Genomic DNA, 27988 nt, shown 5'->3' with positions numbered 1-27988 from the left:
CAGTGGCTTTTCAGGGCTAAGGTGCCCTAGGACAGGCTTTGCAGAGAGTTAGTGCTTTGATGCAGAAGATCCTTGGTTCTTCTGCTGGGCTAGTCATTATGTGAGATGAAAATAGGTGCGACTCCTCTGCAGAGCCCAGTCTGGGATGGGGGATGTTGGGGGGGACACACTCATCCCAGAGAGGACATATCGGGGGGATTCAGGGAAGACCTGTTGTGAGACCAGAAGGGCCAGTGTGAAAATGGGAGCAGCTAGAGGAGAGGGAGGGAAGTGGGGGCGCAGAGGCCAGGGCAGGATGACGCTGGCTAGTGGCCCGATCCAGTAGACCTCCGTGGAAACCGTCGTTTTTCTGGAGTTCATGGGAAGCCGAGGAGGGCAAGGTTGCTGGGTGGAGGGAGACTGGTAGGTCAGGGTGGAGCAGAAAGGCCAGGCTGGGGCCGTGGGGCCAAGAGCCTCACTGCCACGCTGTGTGTCCTTCCAGCTTTGCACAATGCGCTGCCCCAGCAGCCCTCACGGCCCAGCAACCGAGCCGCAGCCCTGCCCCCCAAGCCTGCCCGGCCCCCGGCTGTGTCTCCTGCCCTGTCCCAGCCGCCCCTGCTCCCACAGCCCCCCATGGCTCAGCCCCCCCAAGTGCTGCTGCAGGAGGATGAAGAGCCACCTGCCCCGCCCCTTACCTCCATGCAGATGCAGCTCTACCTGCAGCAGCTGCAGAAGGTGCAGCCCCCCACACCGCTACTCCCTTCCGTGAAGGTGCAGTCTCAGCCCCCGCCCCCCCTGCCGCCCCCACCCCACCCCTCTGTACAGCAGCAGCTACAGCAGCAGCAGCCGCCACCACCACCACCCCAGCCGCAGCCGCCACCCCCTCCACAGCACCAGCCCCCGCCGCGACCCGTGCACATGCAGCCCATGCAGTTCCCCACCCACATCCAGCAGCCCCCACCACCCACGGGCCAGCAGCCCCCCCATCCACCCCCGGGCCAGCAGCCACCCCCGCCGCAGCCAGCCAAGCCTCAGCAAGTCATCCAGCACCACCCGTCACCCCGACACCACAAGTCAGACCCCTACTCAACCGGTAAGTGCCCCTCACACCCCACCCCCCACCCCCCCAGGCTCTGGAGCTGCTGGGTTTGGGCCCAGAGTTTTGTTCTCTAACAGCCAGACGGTTCAGCAAGCGCTTCAGGCTGAGACGGCTCAGAGCCGAGCCTTGAAGCCTGTGGGTTGATGGGAGAGAGGTGACTGAAAGGGGACGTTAGTGCTTCATGCAGTCTTTATCAGGCGTTTGTCTTGTTTGCAAGCTGAGATGACCGAGGAGAAGGCCCCTGCCGGCCCTTCTCTTGGAACTCAGTCAAGAGCGTTAGAATGAATCATGATCCTGCTAGGTGGGGAAGCCAGGAGCCCAGGGGAGGCACCCAATCCACCTCTGGGAGTCAGGGCAGGCTTCCTGGAGGAGGTGATCAGACGATGAGCAGGAGCTAGTTTAACAAACAGGGTAGTGAGGTCCAGGCAGAGCCAGGGACAGGTCTGGGAACTTTCAGGAATAGGTGCTTTGCTCTTGGCATCATGAGGCCCACATGGTAGAGCCAGGACCATGTTGAGGAGAATGGGGCTGAAGCTCAAAGGCAGCTTGGGGCCCGTCCTGGGGCCACTGCCCGTCTCCTGCTCCCGTCTCCAGGCTGACCCTGGCTGCCCTTCTTCCCTCAACAGCGTGGTCAGACTGTGCCCTCACCCTTCCTGGGTGCTTGTTTCCCACATGTCTGTGACCAAAACATCCTGACTGACCCTGGTGGGGCAACATTCTACTCGATCCCTCATGGTGTAGTGATGCACGAGGGTCAGGGTTGAGGTTCCTGGACTTGGCACTGTAGGCTGTGCAGCCTGCTTGGGGTGGCCACAGATGCCACCTGCAAACTGAACATCAAGGCCGTTGACTTTAGGCCTTGGCTGTTCTCAACCCAGCAAAAGCTACCAGGGGCTAAGGGGATTGCTGCAAGCCCTGAGCTGAGAACAGCTGGCTGCCGTCCCTGGGAAAGACTGACGCTGATCCCAGCAGCTGTGCATGTTCCCGTCCCTGGGCAAAGCCAGGCTTTTCCTTGTGGGGTGCTGATGGGCAGGTGATGGGATGCCTTCAGGAGAGCCAGCAGTCGGGGCTGGCCAGGTCCCCTCTGGCCACCCGTGCTGCGAGTGCCCCAACCCACCTCCCCCTGAGCCTCCTGTGGCCTGGTATGGGTCACAGGGAGCCATGTGGGTTGGAGTCCAGCTGGGGGCTTTGGGCCAAAGGCTAAGTTGTCCGAGTCCCAAGGAAGCTCAGCGAGCATCCCTGAGCACCTGGCCAGCTTTCAGGCACTGCTCCTGAGGTGCTGGATGAAGCCACCAGCAGGCAGCAAATCCTACAGTTCATAGGCCTGAGAGCCTGCCATTGCCCAGATCTTCCTCAGAGAGCCACCCCAGACCAGAGGTGATTGCAGTCTTGTGCCTACACATCACTGGCAGGTCTCACTTGGGGCCACCCAGTACCAAGGCTGGGGGCCAAGGTGCAGAGATAGGCTGGTCTTTGCCGCCATGTCGTCTCCAATCAGATTTGCTGTGTTCTGGGTGAGGAGTCCTGGCTCTAGGCAGGGGCGTTGTGGGTCACTCCGGGCTCATGGAAATGGTCATCTCTGGCCACGGGGTCCACAAAGGGCCCAAGGGTTTGTGTGCTCTTGGACGGCAGCTGGAAGCAGCCTGGAGGAAGTTGGTGGGAGGTCTGGCCCACGGAGCCCAGGTCAGGTTGTTGAGCACAAGGCGCGAGGCAGAACCAGGAGCAAAGGTGCTGTGGGGAGGCAGCTTTCTTTTGTGGATAAGTGCTGCTTCTCCCATATGAGCCCGCCAAGATGCGGCAGGTTGAAGCAGGAGGGTGCCTCATGCTGCTGCCTGGGCCTGAGGGGCCTTTCTTGGGGCCAAGAGTGGGGCTTTCTGGGCTCCTGCCCTGTGCTGGGTGGTTGGACCCTGTGGCTGCCTGGGTCTTCCCAGCCTTTGGTTGGATGAAGGTGGGTCGGCTGGCCCACTTCCTGTGGGAGCCGTGAGCCCGGGACCTGTTGTACCAGCTCCACTGTGGTGCAGACTAGTTCCGGGCTTTCCCCTTGTGTGGCTCCTAGGCCCCCTCGAGTTGTGTGGGAAGGGCCCTTGGACCAGGCTCTAGGCCTGAAGCAGCTGTCCAGTAAGGCAGGCCGAGGCTTCCTGCCCTGTGGGCTTTTTGACATCCCCTGTATTTAAGCAGGCCATGCTGTATGACTGTCTGGAGAGCTTTTAAAAGTGCTTAGGCGGAGACCCCACCTGGGACCAAACGTGCCAGGATCTGTACCTCTGAAAGCTTCCTGGTGATTCTGCCCCGCAGGGGCGCCACATGACAGGAGTGAGCCTATGGTCCCACAGAGCCCTGCTGCACCCTGAGCTCACGGCCTGGCATGCTGCAGTTCAGCTGCTGTGGGGCTCCCCTCGGGTTTGGGGCCGTGACCGGCCCGAGGCCAACAGCCTACATACTAGTCCTGTTGACACGTTCCTTGTCCCCTCTCCTAGGTCACCTCCGTGAAGCCCCCTCCCCGCTTATGATACATTCCCCCCAGATGCCACAGTTCCAGAGCCTGACCCACCAGTCGCCACCCCAGCAAAATGTCCAGCCTAAGAAGCAGGTAAAGGGCAGGGCTGGGCCACAGCCTCCAGGGCCGGGCATGGGCTAGGCCCAGGGTCGCCCACCCACCTCACCGGCCACCATACCTATGCCATCCCAGGAGCTGCGCGCGGCATCTGTGGTCCAGCCCCAGCCCCTGGTGGTGGTGAAGGATGAGAAGATCCACTCGCCCATCATCCGCAGTGAGACCTTCAGCCCCTCGCTGCGGCCGGAGCCCCCCAAGCACCCGGAGAACATCAAGGCCCCAGTCCACCTGCCCCAACGTGAGTGTCCTCTTCGCCCCCAGCCGGGCTGAGGCCCCCAGGCTTGCACTGAACATGAACCTTCCATGGGCCAGTCTGCCATGCCCCGCCGGGGTGGGGAGGCCTAGGCCCACGGGCTGTTTGTGTTTCAGGGCCCGAGATGAAGCCCGTGGACGTTGGGAGGCCAGTGATCCGGCCCCCTGAGCAGAATGCACCCCCACCAGGGGCCCCTGACAAGGACAAACAGAAACAGGAGCCGAAGACGCCAGTTGCACCCAAAAAGGTAGAGACAGCAGGCCCCCAAGTGTCCCTCATGCCCACCCCAGGGAGGTGCCAGAGGCGGGTCTTCCCTCCCACGCCCTCAGGCTTTAGGTTTCTCAGGAGGAGTCCAGACACAGCAGGGCCCCTCACCCGCCCTGTGGTGTCTCTGCCTCACAGGACCTAAAAATCAAGAACATGGGTTCCTGGGCTAGCCTGGTGCAGAAGCATCCCACCACCCCGTCCTCCACAGCCAAGTCGTCGAGTGACAGCTTTGAGCAGTTCCGCCGCGCCGCTCGAGAGAAGGAGGAGCGCGAGAAGGCCCTGAAGGCGCAGGCTGAGCATGCAGAGAAGGAGAAGGAGCGGCTGCGGCAGGAGCGCATGAGGTGGGCGCAGGCTCTGGGCGGGGGCACGGCGGCTCCTGGGGATTGCACCGGCCCCCAGACCGACCTGAAGCCCTGCTTGCTCAGGAGCCGAGAGGATGAGGATGCCCTGGAGCAGGCTCGGCGAGCCCACGAAGAGGCGCGCCGTCGCCAGGAGCAGCAGCAGCAGCGGCAGGAGCAGCAGCAGCAGCAGCAGCAGCAACAGGCAGCTGCTGTGGCCGCCGCCGCCGCTGCCCCCCAGGCCCAGAGCTCCCAGCCCCAGTCCATGCTGGACCAGCAGAGGGAGTTGGCCCGAAAGCGGGAGCAGGAGCGAAGACGCCGGGAAGCAGTGAGTGGGGGGACTCTGGTGGAGCCCACTAACCAGGGGTCCACTCCTGGAGGAGCGGGACTGGGGACCCTGAACCCAGAGAGGGGTGGGGGCGGTCACTTTCTGAGAGGCGGGTGCTTGGGGCAGGGCTTCTGCTTGTCTGCACAATGCTGGCCTCTGGGCCTAGTGCCGGGAGGTTCCAGGGTGTGGGCCCTGAGTTAAGGCCCGATGCTGGAGATGAGGGGGACGTGTGGGGAGATTTGGGAGCCAAAGCAAGGGCTGGGCACCGAGTCTCACTCCCTGCCTCCCTTCCTCCTCTCCCCTCTAGATGGCAGCTACCATTGACATGAATTTCCAGAGTGATCTATTGTCAATATTTGAAGAAAATCTTTTCTGAGAGCACCTAGGTGACTTCTGACTTTGATTTTCTGGCAAAACATTGACTCTCCATAGTGTTAGGGGCGGCAGTGGAGGCGGTAGCAGTGGCACAGGGGTGTCGCTGGGCCTGGCCCTCCTGCATGCTACACCCGGGCAGGTCTGATGGGCAGCTGAGGATCGCAGAGCCTGTCTGCCTTACAGCCAGCCGGACGCCCCACCACCCCTCGCAGGACGTCAGCTCAGAGCACGCCTCAACACAAGCAAGTGCCGGCCAGACCCAAGCCCCACATCCCCGTGTGTGGGGCAGAGGCTCTTCTCTCCGCCAAATGTCTACACAGTATACACAGGACATCATTGCTGCCGCCACCGTGACTGGTTTTCTGTCCCTGAGAACATCACGTTTGTGACGTCCTGCCGCCAGGAGTCCTTGCCCACACCCCAGCCACCGCCACCCACTCCCAGGCGACCAGGGCAGGCCTACGTGAGCTGGAGGCAGGCGAGGGCGCTGGCCCACCCCCTTGCTGGCACTGACTTTGCCTTGAACAGACCCCCCCCCCACCCTCCCCCCACAAGCCTTTAATCGAGAGCCGCTCTCTGTAAGTGTTCGCTTGTGCAAAAGGGAATAGTGCCGTGGAGGTGTGTGTGTGTCCATGGCAATCCAGGGCATGGTGACTGTCACACATGCGTGTGTGGGCCGGCCTCGCCCGGCGAGTGAGGCCACCAACCAAAGTCAGTTCCTTCCCACCTGTGTTTCTGGGTTTTTTTTCTATATATATATTTTTTGTTGGATTCTATTTTATTTTTAATTCTCTCTTCTCCTCCAGACACAATGGCACTGCTTATCTCCGAAATGGTGTGATCGTCTCCTCATTGAGCGGCGGCTGCCACCGCGCTGTGGGTAGTGTGTGACCGTGGCTGTACTGTGTAGTGAAACATAGTTGGCATATGTTTGTTTGAAGTTTGTTGGTGACTCCACCAAACTGGTATAAAAAAAAAACCCACAAAAAAACAACACAAAACACACAAAACACAAAAAAACTGCCTATATTTTACTCATTTTCAAACTTTATTAGTCTATTTTTAATTATAAAACAAGAAAAATGAGTTTTCTTTTCCCTTTTTTCCCTCTTATTCGTTGGCTGCTTCTTTGTTTGTTTTTTAACGTCAAATCTGTTTGAGTTGTTTTTTTACCAGGAAAGGAAGGGCCAGGGCACAAGGCAGGCGCCAGGGCCCAAGGCCACAGGCTGAGGCAGAAGCTCCCTGCCCAGCGCCCAGCCCAACCAGCCAGCTGCCCTTTCCCCCACTGTTTTTTTAATTTTATAATTGGAGACCTTGGTGAGGTTACGCGTGCCATGAGAACCCACTCTACACCACGACGCTGGTGCCTCGGTGTTGGCCAAACTCTGGAGTCACTGACTGGTTTGACTTTCATACGGTGAATATGCATTTGGTCTGTACTGATCATGGAATAAACACATCTCTCTTTTTTAATGCTGGTGTCTCCCTGACATTTCTTTGTGAACCACCTGTTGCCTAGGCTAGGCCCAGGGGCACCTCAGACCCCAGACCCCTTCTGTACAAGAACTACCACCAGGGGCCACCGAGCCCTCTCCCGAGGCCTGACCCTGCTGTCCCTGAGCAGGAGCTGCCACTCCAACCCGAAGCTGTGACAGAGAGCCCAGGTACCCGTTCTTCCTGTGGACCGTGGCCTCCTAGGCGGGTAATGTGCTCCAGCAGAACCTGGCCATACTCCAGGCAGTATTCTTCCCCTTCTCCCTCCTCCATCCTGGTCCCCCTCTCACCAGAGGACTTGGGTCCCACCTTGCCTGCCTCTAACTACTTTCATTTAAGCTCAGGGTTAACCAGATATTCTTAGATAAGTGTACATCCCCCCAAATAGGATCCTCACTCCGCACGCACACAGACACGCACGCACACCTTCCTGCCCAAGAGAGCCTGCCAGGTTGCTGCCCTGCCTGTGTTTTGTGCCCACTAGTATGCCACAGGCCAGGGTGGCACCCAGGAGCGGCCCCTAGGATATAAGATGAAAGTTTATCTTGTATATGTATGCAGAGACACAAACTGATCGAAACATTTCTAGCACTGTTATTAAACCCACATCCCCCTTTCTTCTTCAACCAGAAAGGCCCTGTATTGTCTTGTGTTTGGGATCTGCCCAACCTCCTAGTGAGGGTGTAGTTCAGGCATCCAGCCTGAGGTCCCCCACTGCCCCTTGTCCTCCACAGGCACTTCCTCATATACCACTGTGCTGGTTCCAGTGTGACTTGATATTTTGGTTCTTTGAGGTTTTTTCCATCTTGTCCCACCTCCCTCGTTTTTGTTTCATGTTTTGTTCAGGAACTTTCCCAGGCCAGGTCCGAGTGTTTTGCTGGAGAAATAGTTTTGTCTGCACCTTCCTTCTAAAGATTTAACTCTGCCATGGCCCTCTCCACACCTCCCTGATGGGTGTTTCTCTAACTGGGTTGTAATTAGAACTTGGATCTATTATTTAATTTCTCTGGCCATTTCCCAGTCCCTCCCACAGTACTAGACATCTTAGTCTTATACACGAGTAAGAGGTGTGTACAAGCCCCCACTGTACTGTATGCACGGATCGCTTGGCCAATAATTATGTCAGTGAATCTGAGACTTGTATTAAACACTTTAGACATTTGTAGAAGGGAATTCGTAGACTTTTCACTTATATACTAAAGGTTTTTTTTTTTTTGTGCAGTTCTCATTGCAAAAATAAACATTTGTACTGAATATAAAATTACCATCCTGTGACTACCAGTGTCTTTTTGTTTCACGGTAGAACTGGGGTGGGGATTGGGGGGGGGGATGTGGGAGGCAGTGTTGTGTAGCAGAGGAAGAAGGGAGGTCCCCAGACACCCACCAGCCATGCACCCAGATTAGAAGGCTCAGGAAGGGATGCCAGGATCATCAAATGGTCAGAGAACTGATTTGATGGAAAGTGTAAAAGAAACCAAAGCTATGACACAGGCTAATCACGCAAGACAAGAAAGCGAGGTAATCAGTGCAGGGAGAACAAGTGTTTGTACAATGCAAGCAGTGTAATCATGGACGTTTACTCGACTCCGAGATGCATTGTTAACTGAGGCAGAACCACGGAAACCACTGTTCCCCTTTAAGCAGCAACCCACGGACGTAATTATGGTCCCAAGACAGTATAATAATTAGCAGTCTTGACAATACAAAGGTAAGGTTAACAGTAGAGGTGGAAGAGGGTGGGAAGTGACGAAAACGAAGAGATGAGTGGAGTATTTAAGAGGAACCAAGAGAAAAACTAAAAATGGAAACAGCACATCCAGTTGTGGTGACTTGGGTGAGTCGAGGGATAACGCCCGGAATAGGTAGTCAGGAAACAGCCACATAAGCACGTTTAGAGAGACTGAGGTAACCCGCCAGAAGAAAGGTAAAAGCGGTCCGTTGGCAGTCTCCAGTGGAAGGAGAGGTAGAATTCAAATTGCTGCTTTTCTGCCTAAATCCTGGGGTGCTGTTTAGTCAGCTGTCTGGCCTGAGGCAGTTTCAGGCTGGGGTCTGTAACAGGGATGTGATAGTAGTACCTACATCTCCGGAGGTTATAAGGGTTAAATGATGAGTGACCCTGAAATGGTCAGGATCTTGGGGGAGTGTTGCAAAACAGGAGGTGGAAGCAGCTGCCCTGCCAGGACTCTCGCCTGGTCCTGCCCGGTTCCTCTTTCTTTCGGCCAGAGGCCCAGTGACCCAGGCGGCCCGGCGCTGCTCCGACCCCTGCCGGGCCTGTCTTTCAGGAGTCAGAGGCTGCCCTGGAGGAGCTCGGCCTCCGCGCCTGCCGATTGGCTCCGGGCGGACCCGTCTCCCGCATGTCAATAACCCCGGCGTCCAATTACAGCTGTGCAGGGGCGGGCCGGCGGACGCGCCAGGCCAACGCGAGGCTGGCGAGGGGTCGAGGCCGCTGGAGCCTTCCGTTGGAACCGGGACCGGGTGAAGGTACCGCTAGGTCTTTCGGAGCCAAGCTGAGGGGAGAGTCCTGCGCTCCAGGGCGGGGAGCTCCCAGGGGGCGGTGGCAGGGGCTCTGAGGCCTCCTGAGGGTGCGGCGACCGTCCGCGGCTCCCTCCCGATCCTAGCCAGGCTGCTGCCAGTCCCTCTCCTTCCGCTTCCGGGCCCGCCGCCCCGCCATATTAGGTTCCGGCCCAGCCCACATCTCATTGGCCCAGCCCCGGGCCTGCTCCGCCCAGCGCTCGGCCCCGCCTCCTGTAGGCTCCGCCCTCGCCACGCCCCCAGCCCTCCACGCTCCGAGGCCCAGGCAGATCCACCTTTCCGGCTCGGAGGCCGCACCCACTCTGCATGGCCCCGCCCCCACTCAGGCCCCGGCCCTCTCCTCACGGCGCCTCCTCGCTACTGTGCAAGCAGGACTCCATGCCCTCTAGACCTGAGACCCCACCACCTGCTGCGGGGCCTCCTAGACCCCGCCCCTTCTTAAGCCCTGCCCGAGCCCTCCTGGGCCCCGCCCACAACTCCGGCCCCTCGCACCCTTCTCCCAAAGCCCCTTTCCAGCCGCCGAAGCCTGGTCCTGGCCGGCCCCGCCCCGCGCCCCGGCCCTGCTCCCTGTCGCCGTCGCCCCCGAGTTTTGCCTGGCAGTTAGGTGAGTCGTGCGCGGTGGCGGCTTCAGTCTGAGTCGCCCGCCTTTTCTCTCGGCGCGTTCGGCAGGCCCGGCGGCACGGAGCGGCCCCAGGCCCAAGGCGGTGGGCTCCCCGGCCCGGGTCCCGCCTCTCCGCCGCAGCCCGCGCCCCCCGCCCAGATCCCCGACGGCGGCGCCACAGTCGGCCCGGGTCGCGGCGACATGCCCGAGCTGGTGGTGACGGCGCTGCTGGCGCCGTCGCGCCTCACTCTGAAGCTGCTGCGCGCCTTCATGTGGAGCCTCGTGTTCTCGGCGGCGCTGGTGGCCGCCGCCGGCTACGGCTGCATCGCGCTCGCGCACGTGCTGTGCCGGCCCCGGCGCGGCTGCTGCGGGCGCCCCCGGCGCGCCCCGCCCGCCTGCCTGAGCGACCCCGCGCTGGGCGAGCACTGCTTCCTGACCCTCAGGGTGAGCACGCGGGGGCGCTCTCTGGGCCTGGGAGGCGGGACCTGTGGGCCGGGCGCGGGGAGCAGAGAGCAAATGTTTGAATCCAAACCGGGGTCGGCACACGGCTGGGAGTTCAAGCCTACGGAGGAGGGGTTCCCTCGCTCTCAGACTGTGCCCTCCCTCACCCCAGAGCTCTGGCCTGCGCCTGCACTATGTCTCCGCTGGACGCGGCAACGGGCCCCTCATGCTGTTTCTGCACGGCTTCCCGGAGAACTGGTATGTCTGAGACCCAGGGGCCCCGAAGGGATGGAACAAAGAGGTGTCCATGTTGACACCGCCCTGGATTCCAGGCCAGGTGACCTCACGCTCAGCCGGGAATTCCCCATTCTCCCTTCTGGGAAGTCCAGGGCGGGAAGGTGGAGTCACAGAAGGCCCCTGCTGGGGTGCAGGTGCACCTTGATGCAATCTCCATTCCGTGCCCACCCGACAGGTTCTCCTGGCGCTACCAGCTGCGGGAGTTCCAGGGCCGCTTCCACGTGGTGGCTGTGGATCTTCGGGGATACGGCTCTTCAGATGCACCAAGGGATGTGGACTGTTACACCATCGACCTGCTAATGGCTGATATCCAGGATGTCATTCTGGGCCTGGGTGGGGATGCTCCCCCATCTCTGCCCTGGCCTCCCCCACCCCTACCCCACCTATGCCTGGCATCGCCCTTACTCCAGTTCCTCTGACTCCCCCAGGTTACTCCAAGTGCATCCTCGTGGCCCACGACTGGGGTGCACTCCTAGCCTGGAATTTCTCCATCTACTACCCATCCTTGGTTGAACGGCTGGTAGTGGTCAGTGCTGCCCCTATGTCTGTGTACCAAGGTGTGTTGGGGTGCCTGGCACTGTGTGGGATGTGCCTGTGTGAAGGGCCGTGTGTCCATGCCTACACTTCTCCGTCTACCAGTCAACACTGCAGGGGCTGGGGGCGCAGCAATGGACCTAGGTCCCTTCCCCTGTGGCATTCCCAATCTACAATCAATGACAGTATGCTTAGGAGTAACCCACGTTTTTTGAACACTTCCAGGTAACAATTGCCGTGACAAGGAGCCTGCATACAGTAACCTACACAAGCCTCCTGGGCTTTCGAAAATGTTATCATCCACATGGTCCAGTTGGGGAAACTGAGGAGAGAGAGGCTTTCTTCTGGCAGGGAAGACATAGATAACTAAGCAACCACAATAGCATGAGACACCATCTCTGGCTATGCGGTGTCAATCATGTCACCTGATTTCAATTCCCGGCACTGTGGTCATAGCTCCATGCTTGCTCACTTGCTCTCTTTTTTGCTGTGGTTTCTTGTCTGTCTCCATCTCTAGACTGTCAGCTCCCTTGAAGGGAGTTTTGTCTTTCTCATTCACTGCTGTCTCCAGGGTCTAGAACAGGGCCTGGCACACAGTAGGTGCTCAATAAGTGTTTGTTGAATGAAGCAGGGGAAATGCATCCGGGCCTGAACAGGGAAAGCACACCAGCGGTGTGGGGGTTCCTGGGAGCTATAGGGAGAGACCCCCATTCTGTGGGTACAGTGATCACTCAGCACAGAAGGAAACTGGTGCCTGGGTCTGGCAAGTGGTTTTGAGCGTCCTCACAGGCTCAGGCAGGCACGGGTGACATTCTTGAGTGTTGACACACCTGTGTGCCTGACCTGGATGTGCGTAGGGGTGCAGGGGTGTGGAGCCACGCCAGGCCCAGGCCTCACGCCTGCCTTCCCCTCCCCCCAGACTACTCTATGCACCACATTGGCCAGTTCTTCCGTTCCAACTACATGTTCCTGTTCCAGCTTCCCTGGCTGCCCGAGAAGTTGCTGTCCATGTCTGACTTCCAGGTGCAGTAGGGTGAAGGCCCCAGGGGTGGGTGGAGGGTAGCAAATTTGGAGTGGGTTGGGAATGAAGCCAGAGTCCTGCTGTGTGCCCAGATCCTGAAGACCACCCTCACCCACCACAAGAGGGGCATCCCACACTTGACCCCCAGCGAGCTTGAGGCCTTCCTTTATGACTTCTCACAGCCCGGTGGCCTCATTGGGCCCCTCAACTACTACCGAAACCTCTTCAGGTGAGACCAGACCCAGGGCAGAAGATCAGGAGAGTTGTGGGGGCAGGGGCCGGGGGCAGCCATCTTTCTGCCTGTCTGTCTTGACCACAGGAACTTCCCCCTGGAGCCCCAGGAACTGGCCACTCCCACACTGCTGCTGTGGGGGGAGAAGGACCCCTACTTGGAGCAGGGGCTGGTGGGTGCCATCAGCAGCCGCTTTGTGCCAGGCCGGCTGGAGGCCCACATCTTGCCAGGCACAGGGCACTGGATCCCACAGAGCCACCCCAAGGAAATGCACCAGTACATGTGGGCCTTCTTGCAAGACCTGCTGGACTAGTGGCCTTCGCTCACTGGCCCGCGTGCACCTAGAAGTCCATATGACGTACATACACAGATGCACTCCTGGATCGCGCATCTCTGGGTGCCCTCAGGCACGCCAACCCATATGCTCACACATAGGTGTATGTGTGCCCGTGTGAGCAAGCACTTTGACCCCAGGGAACCAGGTATGCCTCTCCTCCTCAGAGCTAGATGCCTAGTGTCCTACCCCTCCCTCCCAGGGGTACCACTTTTCTTGCCAGAGTTGGCTGCCAGAGCTGCACAAACCATAAAGTCTGACCTTCCTGTCCCCAGCTTCCATGCCCAGTCTGGGTCTTCAGCTAAATGCTGCTCTGTCCAATGTGGTACTGATAGCCACATCGGGCTACTTCAATTTAAATGCACATTAATTAAAATTAAATAACAATTAAAAGTGCAGTTCCTTAGTCACACTAGCCATATTTCAAGAGTTCACTTTGCCACATCAACATAAAAACTTGTATCAGAGGGGCTGGCCTGGTGTGGCACAGTGGTTAAATTCACAGACTCTGCTTCAGTGGACCGGGGTTTGCAGGTTCAGATCCCAGGTGTGGACCTACACACTCCTCATCAAGCCATGCTGTGGCAGCGTCCCACCTACAAAATGGAGGAAGATTGTCACAGATATTAACTCAGCAACAATCTTCTTCAAGCAAAAGGAGGAAGATTGGCAACAGATGTTAGCTCAGGGCCAATCTTCCTCACCAAAAAAGAAAAAAAAAGTTCTGTTGGACAGTGCTGATGAGGTTATTCCTAGAGAAGAGTGCCTCCCTGCCTGGCCCCTGATCACCTTGCCAAGGGAAAACCCTCATGGGCAGTCAAGTGGACGTCCAGACTCCTCTCCAGCCAGGCCCTGGGCAGCTCCCACGATCTTCCTCCTGGTTGTGACTCCAGGCCTTGTAAGGTCAAGTTCTCTTGCTGCAGCCTGGAAAAGATCCCTGGGATCCCTGACTCAGATCCATGGGAAAATAGCTCCCCATTCTATTAGGATATGTGAGAGCCTGGACTCGGCACAGGAAGTGACCAGCTCCCTGAAGGGCCATCTGGGATCTGATGGCTGCCTCTCTAGCTCCTGGAATCTTCTGCTCCAAATTAACCACAGTTTCTGCTGATTCTTGCTGGGGGTCCCAGGCTCCAGCCTCCAAACAAGGGCAGTGCAAGTCCAGGGTGGATCACCCAGCCCCAGGCTGGTCACAGCATCAGCTTCTATCACCCCGGCCATTGCCTGGACTTTGGGGATACTGTCATGACCTGCAGCATGATGAATCCCTCTGGGGACCTAGCAGACCACAGAAATACATCTTCTTATCTCTGGGATGGGCCTTCCTGGCCAAAACCTGCCCGCTGATTTCCTCCCCCACCCCCAGCCCTCCCCAACGTAACATCCACTCGTCAACTGTGTCAGGCACTCTTCTAGGCGCTGGGGATGGTGTGTGAGCAAGAATGTAGCCCCATTCTGGAGCTGAGCACAGATGAGGCATAGAGCTATGTGCGTGTGTGATGGGGCTCAGGAAAGGCTTCCCTAGCTGGGGGACACACTTTTCCAGGAGCGGGGAGCAGTAAATAGGGGGGGTGGGAGGCGGGAATAAGTTCAGGCGACTGGAGTAACAACGCGGGGATTAGTGGCTACCAGGGCAGAGCGAGGGAGGAAGCACGCGGGAGAAGAGGCCACGCCAGACCGCCACGGGCTGAGGAGTTTGGATTCAATTCTCAAGGGGAGCGGGGTGGGGGGTGGGGGGCGGAAGGGGGTAGATTTCAGCAGCGGAGGGACATGGTTTGTATTTTGAAAAGTTCCCTGTGGCGGCTGGACAGTCCCATGCAGGAGTGCGAGCGGGGAGACCGGCCAGCTGGGGGCTGCGCACAGCCTCAGCGCCGGGCGGTACGTTAGCCCGACCCAAGCCAGGACCCCCAGGGCCCAACCCATCCCCGGGGCCCTGCAAGGGCGGGAGCAGTGCCCCCTGGGGGCGGAGAGGTGGGCGGCAGGAGCAGGGGCCTCTGAGCTCCGGGACGGTGGAGGTCTGGGGCGAGGAGGCCCGCGGGCAGCCTGAGGACCGTGGGTCCAGCGGGCGGCGGGGCTGGCTGCGGTTGCCAGGGCGACGGGGAAAGGGCTGACGGTTGACCAGAACGGGTAGTGGTTGTCTGGGCGACCGGAGGGGCCCAGGCGAAGGCTGACTGGAGGCCTCGGGCCGTTGCCAAGGCGACGGGGTCCGCCGACGGTTGCCAGGGTAACGAGGAGGCGCCGTCTTCCGCCTCCACGGCTGCGGGCGGGAAAAGGACGACGTCTTGGGCCGGGGGAGGGAAGCGATCGCGTTGATTGGGCAGAGTCCTGGCCAGTGAGCCAATAGCGACTCCGGGCTCGGCCGAAGCCCGCCTCTCCCAGCCTGAGCCAATCCGGGCGCGCCTTTCTTCCGGCCGAGGGGCGGGGCGCGCTCCGGACTCTGGGCGAGAGCGGAGACCCAGGTCTCGGAAGGGGGCGGCTCGGGCCGAGGCTCCTCCCGGGCTCGGCCTCCCTCTCCCCGCTCTGAGCGCCCGCTTCTGGACCGCCTTCCTTCATTCACTCATTATTCACTGATTCACGCATTCTGGGGTCCTTGCCACCCGCTCTAAGCCGCTGGCCCCGCCGAAGCCGGGCACAGACGCTCCCAACTCTGTGCAGTCAGGCCCGAGTGGGATGAGGAACAGGAGAGGGGCACTTACCTGAGGGGAGGAAGGAAAGGCTGCCTGGAGGAGGCGGCCTTGGAGCTGAACCCTGCAAGGATGTGCTCCAATCCACGGAAGCCTCCTGTGCTAGGTGATTTAGCATTTCCGTGAGAGCGGGAGGAAAGTCTGGGATGGGAAGACGTGGGATTGCAAAGGGCTTCAAACACCAGGCAAGGGGCTCGATCCCCAGCTTCACGGCAGCCATCAGGGGAGGGTTCTGGACAAATCTGTGTGTCTGGAATATTACTTGGGGCCTGCTGAGGAGCAGGACCGGAGGGGGAAGACTGAGGTTGGGGAGGCCTGGAAGGAGGATGTGTGAAGTCCAGGCAATGGAAGGTGGAGGCCCAAGTCTAGGTCCTGGGGGAGGAGCAGATGTGCCAGGAAGGCCAGAAGCAGGTTTGGATCATGTGCAATCTGAGGGGGCTGGACCCCTGGGACAGGGACCTAGGAGCATCTAATAGATTAAAGACAAAGATGTCCCAGTGAGCATCGGTGAGTGGTGGGGCAGAGGGGCAGTGAAGCTGGGAGAGAGGATGAAGTCTCCCCAGAACAGAGTGGAGCACAAGACTGGAGACTGAGCCTTGGGGGTCCCCAATATCTAAGGGACAGGCAGAGGAGAAAGACCACGGAGGTAGGAGGGGAAGCAGGCAAGTGTGGGGTGGGAGTGGAGAGGGGGAATTTCAAGGAGGGGAAGCACAGCCCATGGGGTCAAAAGCTGCTGAGAGAGGCCGCCTGGTGGTGCAGCGGTTAAGTTCACATGTTCCGCTTCTTGGTGGCCCGGGGTTCACCGGTTCAGATCCCGGGCGCGGACATGGCACTGCTTGGCAAAAGCCATGCTGTGGTAGGCGTCCTGCATATAAAGTAGAGGAAGATGGGCACGGATGTTAGCTCAGGGCCATTCTTCCTTAGCGAAAAGAGGAGGATTGGCAGCAGCTAGCTCAGGGCTAATCTTCCTCAAAAAAAACCCAAAAAAACTGCTGAGAAACTTCAGAAATGGAGCCATGCGGATCGTGAAGGAGGACACCTGGCTGTGGAGGCTGAGGACAGAGAGCTTGGATGCTCGGAGAGAGCTACACAGGGATGGTGGGGGAGAATGGGGACCCCAGTCCGAGCCTGGAGGAAACAACTGACACATTCAAATGGGGTAATTTGAGGTAGGTTTGCTACAGGGACCAGACACAATGGGCAGAGTTTGGGGAAGCTGACAGGGATCAGTGCAGCATCCATGGAGAGCCATGGCCATCTTTGGGTCTCCCTGACTGAGCAAGGGGAAGGAAGGATGTTAGCTGAGCCCAGAGAGACATTTGTGTGGATAGGGCCTTTGGTAAAGAGACACAGTCAGCTGAGGAGACCCTACAGGGAGGGTTGCAGGAGGATTAATATCCTGTTCTCTCCTGCTTCATCTTCTGCCAGTGCCTCCTATTGGCCCAACCCACCTGGAAACCAGAGCACAAGGATGTCCATTGATACAGTCTGTAGAGGTCAGCCTCTCGGGGTAGAGGGTGTGGAGAAGGGGAAGAATGCAGCCAGCAGTGAGGGGAGATGCAGAGGAGCTTGGGGGCTGCGGGAATGTGAGATGAGCATTCGCTGCAGATTCCACCTTTTTGCAGAAGAGACCTCAACCTATGGCCAAGAGCAGAGGTAATGTAAAGCCCCAGGGAGGCACTCCCCTTCTCTGAAGCAGGAGGAAAGGTGGGTAGGACAAGTGCTACACCTTCAGGAAGGAAGGCAAGTTTCAGGAGCCAGGGAGGCAAGGACAAGCAGTTAGGGGACATCAGAGCGTCATGGTTCAGAGGGAGAGATGGGGTCCTGGGTGAGGCCATGGGCTTGGAAGATTGGAGTGATCTGAGCCCAGGGCCCATGAGGCCAAGACACCCTATTGGATACCGGTCCAATGGAAGGTCCTAAGGCAGGGAAGCCACCGCCCCCAGAAGGGGTTGGGGGTGGCCTCCCCTCTTCCCCTGCAGAGCCGGCAGGTGCTCGATTGAAGTGAATTTTCTTCTCTCGACTCCCCTTTCTTTAGTTCTCACGCCTTCTCCTTCTCCAGGAAGCCCCACCAGCCCCCATCCCTTCCTCTGACGTAGCCCTGATCTAACTGGGCGAATGGATGTGTCTGTGTTCAGACACGGGCATTTCACAGGCTGGCGTTGGGCACGTTCCGTCCCAGCTGCTGGGTCCTCCTCTGCCCCAAGATGTGCCAGGCATTTTCATTCATTCAATTATCATTCAGTTCAGACAGTTACCTCACCTGCTGTGTGCCAGGCTCTATGCTAGACAAGGGGGATTCGGCAGTGAGCAAGACAGGCACCCACGGAGCCCAGAATCTGCTGGGGGAGCCAGGCAGGCTTGTGTGGAGGGAAGAGGCCGTGGGAGCCCAGAGGAGACCCTGTGCAGTCACAGGGACCGCTCCCCGGGAGCAAAGATGGCAGAGCTTTGGAGTGATCTTCCACAACCTCAGTCAGATCAGCTTCCCCCGCTGAAACCCCGCGGGGGCATCCACTGTGCTTGGGAGAGAATCCCAGACCCCTTGGTCCTTTGGGACTGGACCCCATCAGCTTCCCTGACCTCCCACCCCTCACTCACTCTGCACCCAGCACCGGGCCTCCTCTCATCCTCCCGCCGCTCATCCTCAAGGCCTCCTTTCTCTCGGCCTGGATCACCCTCCCTTGGCTGCTTGCCTTCTGCCTCCTGCTCCTCCTTCAGGTCTCAGTTCCAATGTCCCCTTGTCAGCCAGGCCTGTCCTGACCCCCCCACGTTAAAATCTCTCCCTCGCTCACGTCACACTTGATGGTTCTTGTTTGCTTTCTTGTTTCTTGTCTGTTTCCTGTGTCAGGGCAGGACCTGGCTGTGTCTTGGTCCCCTCTACCTATAATAGGGCCTGGCACCAAGTAGGTACTCAGTGATGTTTTTGTTTGTTAATTTTGCCGAGGAAGACTTGCCCTGAACTAATATCTGTTGCCAATCTTCCTCTTCTTTTTGCCGAGGGAGATTCACCCTGAGCTAACATCTGTGGCCAGTCTTCCTCTGCTTTGTATGTGGGTCTCCACCACAGTACGGCCACTGACAGATGGTGTAAGTCCATGCCCAGGAACCGAACCTGGCCCACCAAAGTGGAAAGTGGCAAGCTTAACCACTAGGCCCCCAGGGCTGACCGTCAGTAATGTTTGTTGAGTGACTGAAGGAAGGTGAGAAGGGCTGGAGGGTTAGAGTGAGCTGCCAGGCGAAGGGAGCCTTTGGGGTATGAGAAGGGTGCTCCTGGGAGTGGGCACAGTCCAGGCAAAGACTAGGAGGGATGGGAGGCAGAGAAGTGAAGCTAGTGAGGCGAGGAGGGTGTCCTTCCAGGCAGTGGGGAGCCATGCAGGGTTTGAGCAGGAGAGGACCCCAGGGAGGCAGTGCCAGGAGACCTGGCTGGGTCTGCAGCCACAGACCCTGAGATCCAGCTTTCCGCTCTTGCCCAAGCCTGGCAGCCTCACGCCTGCGGGTTCTTGTTGGGCTCCCATGGCCCACTGCCTGGGCAGGAGGGCCTGGCCCAGCTTGCGTGCAGAGGGCGAGACTGTGGTCTCTGGAGGAGAGGCTGAGGGCACGTTCTCAGGTTCCCGGTCAGCGGGCCTCGGCCCAGCAGCTGTGTCTTGGCCTGGCCCCAGGTCCCACGTCCCTGGGGACTGAGCTCATTGAGGAGAAATGCACTCCCCAGCCAAGGCGGCTGCTGGGGCAGTGGAGGCAGGCTCAAGCCCACCCTGCCCCCACCACATTGGGAACCATGCGGCCACCCACTGCGAGGCTGTGGGAATGGTCGCTCCAATGGGCCTGTCCCGAGCAGTGGACACCTTCGACTGGTCCTGCCACCATGGTTGGAGGGCAGCAGCAGGAACCCAGGGCCAGGACCCCACCTCCTGCTTGCTGAGTGGGTGCCCTTGGGGCCGTGGGGGCTTCCTAAAGGGGCTGGCACACAGTAGGGGCCCTGTAAATGTTTTTCTTCCTTTGGTCCCCGCTGCCCTCAGCCTGCGATTTCACCGTTACTGGTTACTGCTCCCTTGCCATCTCTGTCTGCCACAGACCCCGGGCCACCTGATCAGCAGAGTTGCAGACTCTGGACTTCCTGCCTAGAAGAATGTGTGACCAGTTTCCTTGGCTGCTCCTTGTGATGTGGAGCTCAGCACCTCCTAGACCAGATTTCAGCAGAAAATCCTTTCTCAGATGGGTCAGGGGAAAAGCATGCCCCTCCTGAAGCCCATACCTTTGTACTGGACTCCCAGACCCTTTTCTGGACCCCCAGATCCCTAACCCTGGTGGTCTAGTGGTTCAGATTCAGCGCTCTCACCCCCATGGCCTGGGTTTGTTTCCCAGTCAGGGAACCACATCACTCCTCTGGTCTGCCGGTTGTCATACAGTGGTGGCTGTGTGTTGCTGTGATGCTGAAAGCTCTGCCACTGGGATCTCAAGTCCCAGCAGGTTCCCCATGGCAGACAGGTTTCAGTGGAGCTTCCAGACTAAGACCAGGAAGAAGGACCTCGGCACCCATTTCCGAAAAAATTGGTCATGAAATCCCTGTGAATAGCAGCAGAGCATTGTCTGGTACAGGGCTGGAAGGGGAGCGGGTCATGTAAAAAGACAGAGCAGGGTTCCGCTCCACTGTGCACAGGGTCCCTAGGAGTTGGAAGTGACTTAACAGCACTAACAACAACAGAGGCCCCCAGAATGGCACTGAAGAGAGTGGTCCTGGTCCCCTGTGGCCGCTCTTCTGAGCTAGGCATCCCAACTCCTTCAGCCACTTCCTGAGTCACCAGACCCTCCCATGTCACCCTCTCTGTGCCCACCCTATGCTTCGTGATGCCTGGTCCCCAGGGAACCCCCCGTCTTGAGAGGGAAACAGGGCAGGACAGAGACACCCCCAGCCTGTTATGGACGAGGCTGAGCCAGAGGGCAGAGAGGGCTGCCTGGAGTTGCTACCTTGCAGAATGTACGGGCACTCACTAGGTACAGGAGTAGGGGGAGGGGAGGCATGCTAGAAAGAGGGAGCAGCAGGGCACAGGGGTGGCAGATGTGGGAAAGAGCAGAGCATTCCCTATAACTAGAAGAAAGTGCATTTTTGAAGAGAACACATTTGCTGTGAGTTCCTGCTTGGGGAGGAAGCAGAAGGATCCTTTTAACCAGCTGGGTGTCCTGGGCCGCAGGAAGAACCCGAGCAAAGGCCGTGAGAAGGCAGAGGTCAGTGTGCTGAGGGGTGGGCAGGAAAGGGTCAGGCCCAGATCCCTGTGCCGAGGGCTTGGATTCCCTCCTGTGGTGATGGGCACAGGCAGGGACTGAAGCTGTGCCTGCCCCAGGGGCCTGGTGACTCAGCACACTCAGGGTGAGTCAGGCTTGCCCCTTCTAGGCAACTTGTGTCCTTTCCTCTGCCCAATCCCCAGCCTCAAACCCCCTGGCACTCCAAGTTGCCTGGAGTCACTCAGGCCTGGTTCAAATCTCAGCTCTTCCTCTAGGAAGCCCCTAAGCAAGCCACACTAACATGGGCAGAGCCCCCCACCCTCACCCCCAGGGGCTGCATCTGTGAGATGGGTGGATAGCTCCTCTCCCAGATGGGGGCTGCATGTATGCAATGGGAGTGTCTGAGCATCCCCTGAGGCTGGGCTATCTGCCAGCCTCAGCAGGGCTGGGGGTCGTCTGTGATGCTGGGTCCTGGTCAGTCATTCACCTTTCACCCTTGGCTCTTCATGCTTCTTCTTTCTCTCTAACAGTCTTTCTCTGCCTCCTTTGACTCTTCCTCTTCCAGCCTTTAAAAGTCATCCAAGGTATGATGGTAAATAAGATGTGTGAGAGCCATTCAATGGAATATTACTCAACCATAAAAATGAACGAAGCTCTGACACACGCTGCAATGTGAATGAACCTCAAAAACTTCACGCTGAGCAAAAGAAGCCAGACACAAAAGGCGACACATTGTATGATTCCATTCACATGAAATGTTCTGAACAGGCAAATCCACAGAGACAGAAAGCAGATTAGTGGTTGCCAGGGGCTGAGGGAGAGGGGATGGGAAGTGACTGCTAGTGGGTTCAAGGTTTCCTTAGAGGTGATGGAAATATCTTAGAACTAGATAGAGGTGATGGTTGCACTAAATGCCACTGAACTGTACACTTTAAAATGATAAGTGGTTAATTTTATGTTACACAGATTTTATCTCAATTAAAAAATCATCAGAAGAAATCATCAATAAATGCCAGGACCAGTGGGTGAAAGTTAGATGGGCACCAGGATATTTACACAGTCTCAAAGCATCTCCCCACACAATATGGATATTTATGCTTTACAAGGCGGGGGGATGGGAATGGAACCGTACCTTTACAGTCTACAGAGAGACTTGGCCGACTTCACTCAAGTGATCAAAGTTTAGCATCACCACTGTTGGGACCGAAGTCAGGGGCCTCCTGATACGATGTGCCGGGGAGGACCAGCATCGCCTCTGCGGATCCTGCCAAAGATGCACAACCTGAACCCGGCCACCAGGAACCAGCAGGCCCGCCCACTGGGGGCGTTCTGCTAAACCAGTGACCTCAACTCTCCAAAAATGTCAATGTTGTGAAAGACACGGGAAGGCTGAGGAACTGATTCAGATTAGAGGACACCAAGAGACATGAGGATTAAATGCAACACATGGTCAAAGATTAGATCCTGGAGCAGCAAAGAAACATGCTATAGAGGATATGATCGGGGCAATGGAGAACTTGACTATGGACTGAGGGTGAAAACTGTGGTATGTTTAGGTAAGAGAACGCCCTTGTTTTTAGGAAACACATATTGATGAATTTAGGGGCAAAGGAACATCATGTCTGCAACTTGTTCTCAAAGATACAAAAGCATATAGATAGATAAGAGTATATATATACAATTATAAAGCAAATGTGGCCAAGTATAGGCACAGTTGGTGAATCTGGACAAAGGGCATATGGAAATTGCATTATTCTGTGTTTAAAATTATTTCAAAATTTAAAAATTACCCAGAGATCTCTGGGGTGCCCATGTCCCTGTCTCCCACCATGGCTCCCCCTGCTCAGCCCCGGTGTTCAGCTGCCTCGTGGGTGACCCCCAGGCTCCTCAGAGTCAGTACCTCACCCCTGACGCATTTTTACCTCCTGCAGCATCATCACCAAGGCCAGTACCAGGGGGTCAGCTTGGCTTCTTTCTCCTCCTCCTCGTCATGGCTGCAGGACCCCTGGCCTGCCCACTCTCCCTCCCAAATCTGCCCTCTCCTCTGGGTGCAGACCTGTCCCTCTGCTGGGATATCTTTCCTCCAGATCCTCAGGCCAGGCCCCCCCCGGACCCTCTTCTGGGAAGCCCTCTCTGGGGAGGAAGGTGTACCCCCAGCTCTGGAACAAAGCCGGACAGAGAGCTGGAGCTTTATACCCACTTGTTGAATAAATGAATGAACGAAAAAGAACCCCCTCTGGGTGCCCTCCCCAGACTCTGGCCCTCCCTCTGGCCCAGCCCTGAGCCCACAGTGCTGGGGGTGCCTGTGTCTGGCTTTTTCTTCCTCAGACTGAGGGACCCTCCAGGGCTGGGCGTGGGTGGGACCTTTCGGTGGCCCCCATTCTCACCCCTGGGACAGAGTGAGCTGCAGGGCGACTTTGCAGCATGACTGATTCTGGAGAAGGTACTCGATCAAATTGAGCCAGACTGAGCAGTGAAGCTGTGTAGGGGATGGGCTGGGGCTGAGGGGCTGGGGTGGACCTTCCAGCTTCACGCGGGAAGCGAGTAAGGGGATGGCTTTCTGGGAGGGCAGAGAGTAAGAAGGGGTGTGTGTGTGTTTGCCCACAAGCAGGAGACTCCTAGTGCGTGTCTGAGGTCGAGGCTGCAAGTGCCGCCGCAGGCTCGAGGCCTGGCTGGGCCCGACTTTCGGGTGTTTCAGATTTTAAGTCCTAAGAAGCTCTGCGCATGCCTCTGCATTTGTGCATCGTGCTGTGTGTTCACGAGCCTCTCAGGACGTGCCTGGCCTCAGTTTCAGGGTGTCTGGGGGTCTGTGTTGGGGTCCTGGCTCTCTGGGTCCCTGGCTCTGGGTGTGTGTTGGGAGCGGGGTTCACAAGGCTGGGTGTGTCTGTCACTGCGGGTAGCCCTCGTCTCATTGCAAGGCCGGCCTGAGTTTCCGAGGGTCTGCAGGTCCCCGGCCGTGTGGTCGTAGGGTGGGCAGGGACCCCGGGAGGCCCGGCGGGAGCGCGGAGCGCAGGGCCGGCCCCGGGGCGGGGCAAGCGGCCGAGGGCTGGGGGCGGGGCGGCCCGGCAGTCTCACTTCGGCGAAGTTGGCGGCGCGGAGGCTGGCCCGGGACGCGCCCGGATCCCAGGGAAGGAGGGAGGAGGCGGGAGGGAGGGTCTCGGCCGGCCGCCATGGGGCCGGGGGCCCGGGGCCCCCGCCGCCGCCGCCGCCCGATGTCGCCTCGGCTGCCACCACTGCCGTCCCTGCGGGCGCTGTCCCTATTGCTGCTGCTAGCGGGGCCGGGGGCTGCAGGTGAGGGGCCGGGACCTGGCGGACGGGCAGGACCGGGTGGGGGTGGGAGGGCAAGACAGAGTGCAAGGACCCTCGAGTCTGGGACTGAGTTGGGGGCGCCCGGGAGCCACTGACCAGAGCAGGGGCAGGGAGCGCAGGAGCCCGGGGGCTGCATGCCCGTCCCGGGGGGACAGGGACTCAGTATGGGACAGGCCCCAGAGGCCTGAGCAACAGGGGTCCAGGAGTGATGAGGGTTGGCGATGAAGAGACCCAGGAGTCCGGGACTGGGAGCTCGAGGTGCGGGGATCAGGGACTCAGGATTTGGGGGGAACCAACAGTCTGGGGCTCGCTCCCCATCCACGCCCGTCTGGAGTTCTGGGAAGGTCATGATTGGACCTCCAGGCCGGGGACCCCTAGCACAAAAGCGCCCCCCCACACCCGGGGCAGGCCTGGCCGGGCGGGGGACGGGGAGCGGGGAGGGGGCGCGAAGTGCTCGGAGCCCTGAACTCGGAGAAAACTTCCCAGGCCGGAGCGCGGCAAGACCCGGAGCCGGAGCCGGAGTTGGAGCCACAGCGCGCCCGCGCCCCTTCCCCCGCCCGCGGCCCGGCTCCCTCCTCTGGCCGCCAGCCCCAGGCGGCCCCGGGACCCGGTCCTCGCCTGGGGCCGGGAAGGGAGGGCAGGGGGCGCGAGGCCACGTGCTCTTCTCCCGCTCCAGCGCCCCCTCCCCACAGCCCGAGCCCCTCCCCAGCCAGCCAGGGCCCCCCGCCCCTCCTCCTCCCCGCTCTCCCCTCCCCCGCCCGGGACAATGGCCGCGCCGTCTAGACACCCCCTCCCCCCGGCCGGCCTCGCGCTTTCTTTGCCAGACAAAGCGGGACGGGCTGCAGGGCCCGGGCGGGGTCTGCGGGGGCGCAACCCCCAAGGGAGGCCTGGCCGGCAGAGGAGGGACGCAGGCCGAGCGGCCCTAGCCTGGGGTCTCTGGGCCCTGCTGTGGGGCTGGGCGCTGGGAGGGACCGGCCTCCCCAGCCCAGCCCCTGGGCCCTACGGGCAGGACCCGGCAGGAACCGCCGTCCCCGCGGGACCAGCCCGCACACACATGGCCTGTCACACGCAGCAGGCACACACAGCCCTGGGTCATACATACAGAGATGTAGACGTGCACACACACTCACAGAGTATACCCATAGACTTACACACCCAGCTCAAACAAGACATACTCGGACACACACAACTCATACATTGGTGTATGTGCATGTACAATCACACATGTGCGTGCATACGCACACATCCTGTGCATCACCAGCCCAAGGCCTTGCACGTGCTACCTGCACACGCTCAGACACAGATCCAAGGGCATGCCTACACCCAGCTCACACATGCAGACAGGCATATCCAACCTATACATACACACACCTGTGCACCCACAGGTGGAACACAGACACACAGCTGTATACCCAGATACACGGGTCATATACATGGATGCACAACAGATCCAGCCTGTGTACACCCATGCAGTCACCCATAAACACAGCTCACAAGGCTCACAGCCTGTGTCACGTGGTCCCCAGTGTGAGTTCACAAACACCCACAGTTGATAGTGTCATATCTGCTTGTCCCCTGAGGAAGGGGCCACAAGTTATGTTGGCCCATTCTTATGTCTAGTTCAACTTGTCCTGTCTCTCTTCCTTTCTCTCTATCTCTGTTCTTCTCTATCTCCTCTCTGTGTTGGCCTGCTTCTAGTTTTCTTTTATGTCTGTCTCTGTTTTTCTCTGTCTCTCTCCCCCTTTCTCTCTCTATCACACACACACACAGCAGCCCCACACCTGCCAGCACACACAATTCTCCCCTTGCTCACACCCAGCCATGCCCCAGACCTGTCTAGCAGGACAGTTAGACTGGGCCACACCCCAGAGGGACACAGCCCTCAGGGATGGGGGCGCTGGACAGGGCAGCACACATCTTGTGCCAGCTGCCTCTCCCTTCAACACACACCCCATCCCTGCAACGCCCAATGCTGGCTGTGCACAGAGTACCAGCCTCGGCCCCTCTCCCCAGAGCCACCGTGCAGACCTGCCCAGCTGGAGTCGATGCCTAGTATCAGGGGAAAGAAGACCACGGCCCAGGACTCCCCGCCCTGCCCCCTCCATTACCCCAGGATCTGGGCACACAGTCCCGGACCTCCCTTTAAGAGTCGGCACCCTCACTTCCTGCCTTAGCACCCCCCATTCTGGCAGCTTCCTGAGCCCCCACATCTGGCACAAGTTGGCCTCTCCTCCTGCCCGCCCCTGCTTTGTGGTTCCCAGGGCCCGAGCTGGCAGGGACAGCTGCAGCCCCAACAGCTGGGGCTGGGGCAGGGGGCCGTGGGAACTGTGATTGGGAGGGCTCCCCGCTCCCGCAGAGGCACCCCCCCAGCCCGGCGCAGCTGTTGCCTGGGGGAAGGAAGGAGGGAGTCTGTCACTCCAGGTTGGGGTTCCTGGGCGCCTGCCTGACCTCCCCATCTCCCTTCACCCCCACACAGCCCCCCCTTGCCTGGACGGAAGCCCGTGTGCAAATGGAGGTCGCTGCACCCAGCTGCCCTCCCGGGAGGCTGCCTGCCTGTGAGTGCCTGGCTCTGAGCCATTGGTGGGCCCTGTGTGGGGAGGCGGTGTCTTCTCCCCTTGCCTCTCTGTCCACCATGGATCCCCCTACCACTTCCTGCCTGTGTGTGGCTTGGGCAGCCTCTCCTTTCCCCACTGGAATCAAGCAGGTTTAAGAGCAGATACTCTCGAGTTGGCCTGGCCTGGGTTCAAATCCCACGTCACATTGCTAACTGCCTGGGACTTCAGCTCTTTAAACCTCAATGTCCTGGTCTGGGAAATGGGCCCACTCACCCCAGTTTGACAGAGTTCTTGGCTGTCTGAGGTCAAGCGTAAAGCCTCTGATGGAGGTAGTTATTATTCATTCAGTCAACAGATCTTCAGGGACAAGTGGCAGTGGCTTGGCAGTGGTGGGTACACCATCTGCACCCTCCCATACCTCCAGACTTAGTGGGGGGGGGGGCGCACAGGAGGACTGTAATATAGCCCTGCTGTGCCACGATCTTGCTGTGTGACTTAGGTGAGTCACGCCTCCTCTCTGAACCTCATTGCCTCTGTGAAACACGGGTGCTTTTTCCTGGCTTGTGACCATGAAGGGGCCCAAGAATTCAGTTGTTGGATGATACAAGGAAAGGCAGAGGGAAGGGGAAGCGAAGCAGGGGCTGGGAAAGAGCAGGTCAGAGGCAGATGGAGCTCAGTTTGAATCCCCGGCTCTGGCTACCTTGAGCAAGTGCTTTGAGCTCTCTGAGCCTCAGTTTTTCCCTCTGGAAAATGGGGGCAATAATAGGTCCTCCTTTCTGGGGTTGGTTGTAAAGACTTCATATGGTGAACTCAGCCTAGTTCTCGGCATACAGTTAGTGCTTAATAACCAGGGATTATTATTATTATAAGTAATAATAATAGTAGGGACACAGGAAATAGGTGCCATAAGGGAGAACCTTGAGAGGTTATGGGGAAATGCCTGGTTCCTTTTATTATAATAGCATCAGTAATTGCAGTTCACCCAGTAGCCACTGATCCGATTCATTAATGTATTCATTTATTCGACGCGACGTGTGCCAGGCCCAAGCTGGGTGGGGCTGGGGTGACTTTTAGACCCAGGAGAGCCCCTTCGAAGTTACACACACGCTTGGACTGGAGCCCCACTTGGGCTCACCTGGGTGGGGGGCTTGGCCTGGCTGAGCGGGTTCCTCGGGTTGGGAGTCTGCGATGGTGGGGGTGGGGGACAGTGTGACCTTACCTGGAGCTACTCACCTGGGGGGCGGGGCCGCGGGGTCGGGCGCCTGCGCAGTGGAGCTCCGCGCCTGGAATGCTGCCGACAGGTGAAAGCGCCCGCGGCTGCCCCGCCCCCCGACAGGTGAATCACCGGCGCGCGCGGCGCCCGGAGCCGGGATCGCCCGGAGTGGAACGGGCTCAGTCCCCAGAGCAGGGCCGTGGGAACCACTCCCCACGGGGCCCCCTCAATCTCTTTCAAGGTCCCAAATACTCATGTCCTTTCAGGG

General features: G+C 58.8%; 3 protein-coding genes across 6 annotated transcripts in view; all 3 read left to right on the top strand.

The window, feature by feature from the left end:
- BRD4 (bromodomain containing 4) overlaps positions 1-6726 on the top strand; it is an 89215-nt gene extending 82489 nt beyond the window's left edge. For both annotated transcript variants that reach the window (XM_070519273.1, XM_044779339.2), the window contains exons 14-20: positions 482-1072; positions 3556-3668; positions 3768-3930; positions 4062-4192; positions 4348-4553; positions 4638-4878; positions 5186-6726. In XM_070519273.1, the coding sequence (XP_070375374.1) occupies positions 482-1072; positions 3556-3668; positions 3768-3930; positions 4062-4192; positions 4348-4553; positions 4638-4878; positions 5186-5254 (1514 nt within the window). In that variant the 3' untranslated portion in view covers positions 5255-6726. The remainder of the gene's footprint in view (positions 1-481; positions 1073-3555; positions 3669-3767; positions 3931-4061; positions 4193-4347; positions 4554-4637; positions 4879-5185) is intronic.
- A 2392-nt stretch (positions 6727-9118) lies between these two features.
- Positions 9119-14052, top strand: EPHX3 (epoxide hydrolase 3). Of its 3 annotated transcripts, none has more exons than XM_070519279.1 (8): positions 9119-9228; positions 9949-10324; positions 10494-10579; positions 10794-10951; positions 11047-11175; positions 12072-12175; positions 12266-12402; positions 12493-14052. In XM_070519279.1, exons 2-8 carry the CDS (start codon positions 10082-10084, stop codon positions 12716-12718), a joined length of 1083 nt encoding a protein of 360 aa, XP_070375380.1. In that variant the 5' UTR covers positions 9119-9228; positions 9949-10081; the 3' UTR covers positions 12719-14052. The 3 variants fall into 3 exon arrangements, 2 of the variants coding, with proteins under 2 accessions (XP_070375380.1, XP_014709032.2); XM_014853546.3 differs by having other exon boundaries at positions 9127-9228; positions 9785-10324; positions 12493-13444; XR_011506376.1 differs by lacking the exon at positions 9119-9228 and having other exon boundaries at positions 9580-10324; positions 11047-11377; positions 12493-13152.
- A 9664-nt stretch (positions 14053-23716) lies between these two features.
- NOTCH3 (notch receptor 3) overlaps positions 23717-27988 on the top strand; it is a 31615-nt gene continuing 27343 nt past the window's right edge. The window contains exons 1-2 of the mRNA XM_044779343.2: positions 23717-23934; positions 26429-26507. Coding sequence (XP_044635278.2) covers positions 23814-23934; positions 26429-26507 — 200 coding nt within the window. The 5' untranslated portion in view covers positions 23717-23813. The remainder of the gene's footprint in view (positions 23935-26428; positions 26508-27988) is intronic.

The sequence above is a fragment of the Equus asinus genome, chromosome 10 (assembly GCF_041296235.1).
Source record: "Equus asinus isolate D_3611 breed Donkey chromosome 10, EquAss-T2T_v2, whole genome shotgun sequence".
NCBI lineage: Eukaryota > Metazoa > Chordata > Mammalia > Perissodactyla > Equidae > Equus > Equus asinus.
The sequence above is the reverse complement of the archived record's forward strand: the minus strand, read 5'-3'. Positions and strand labels throughout refer to the sequence as shown.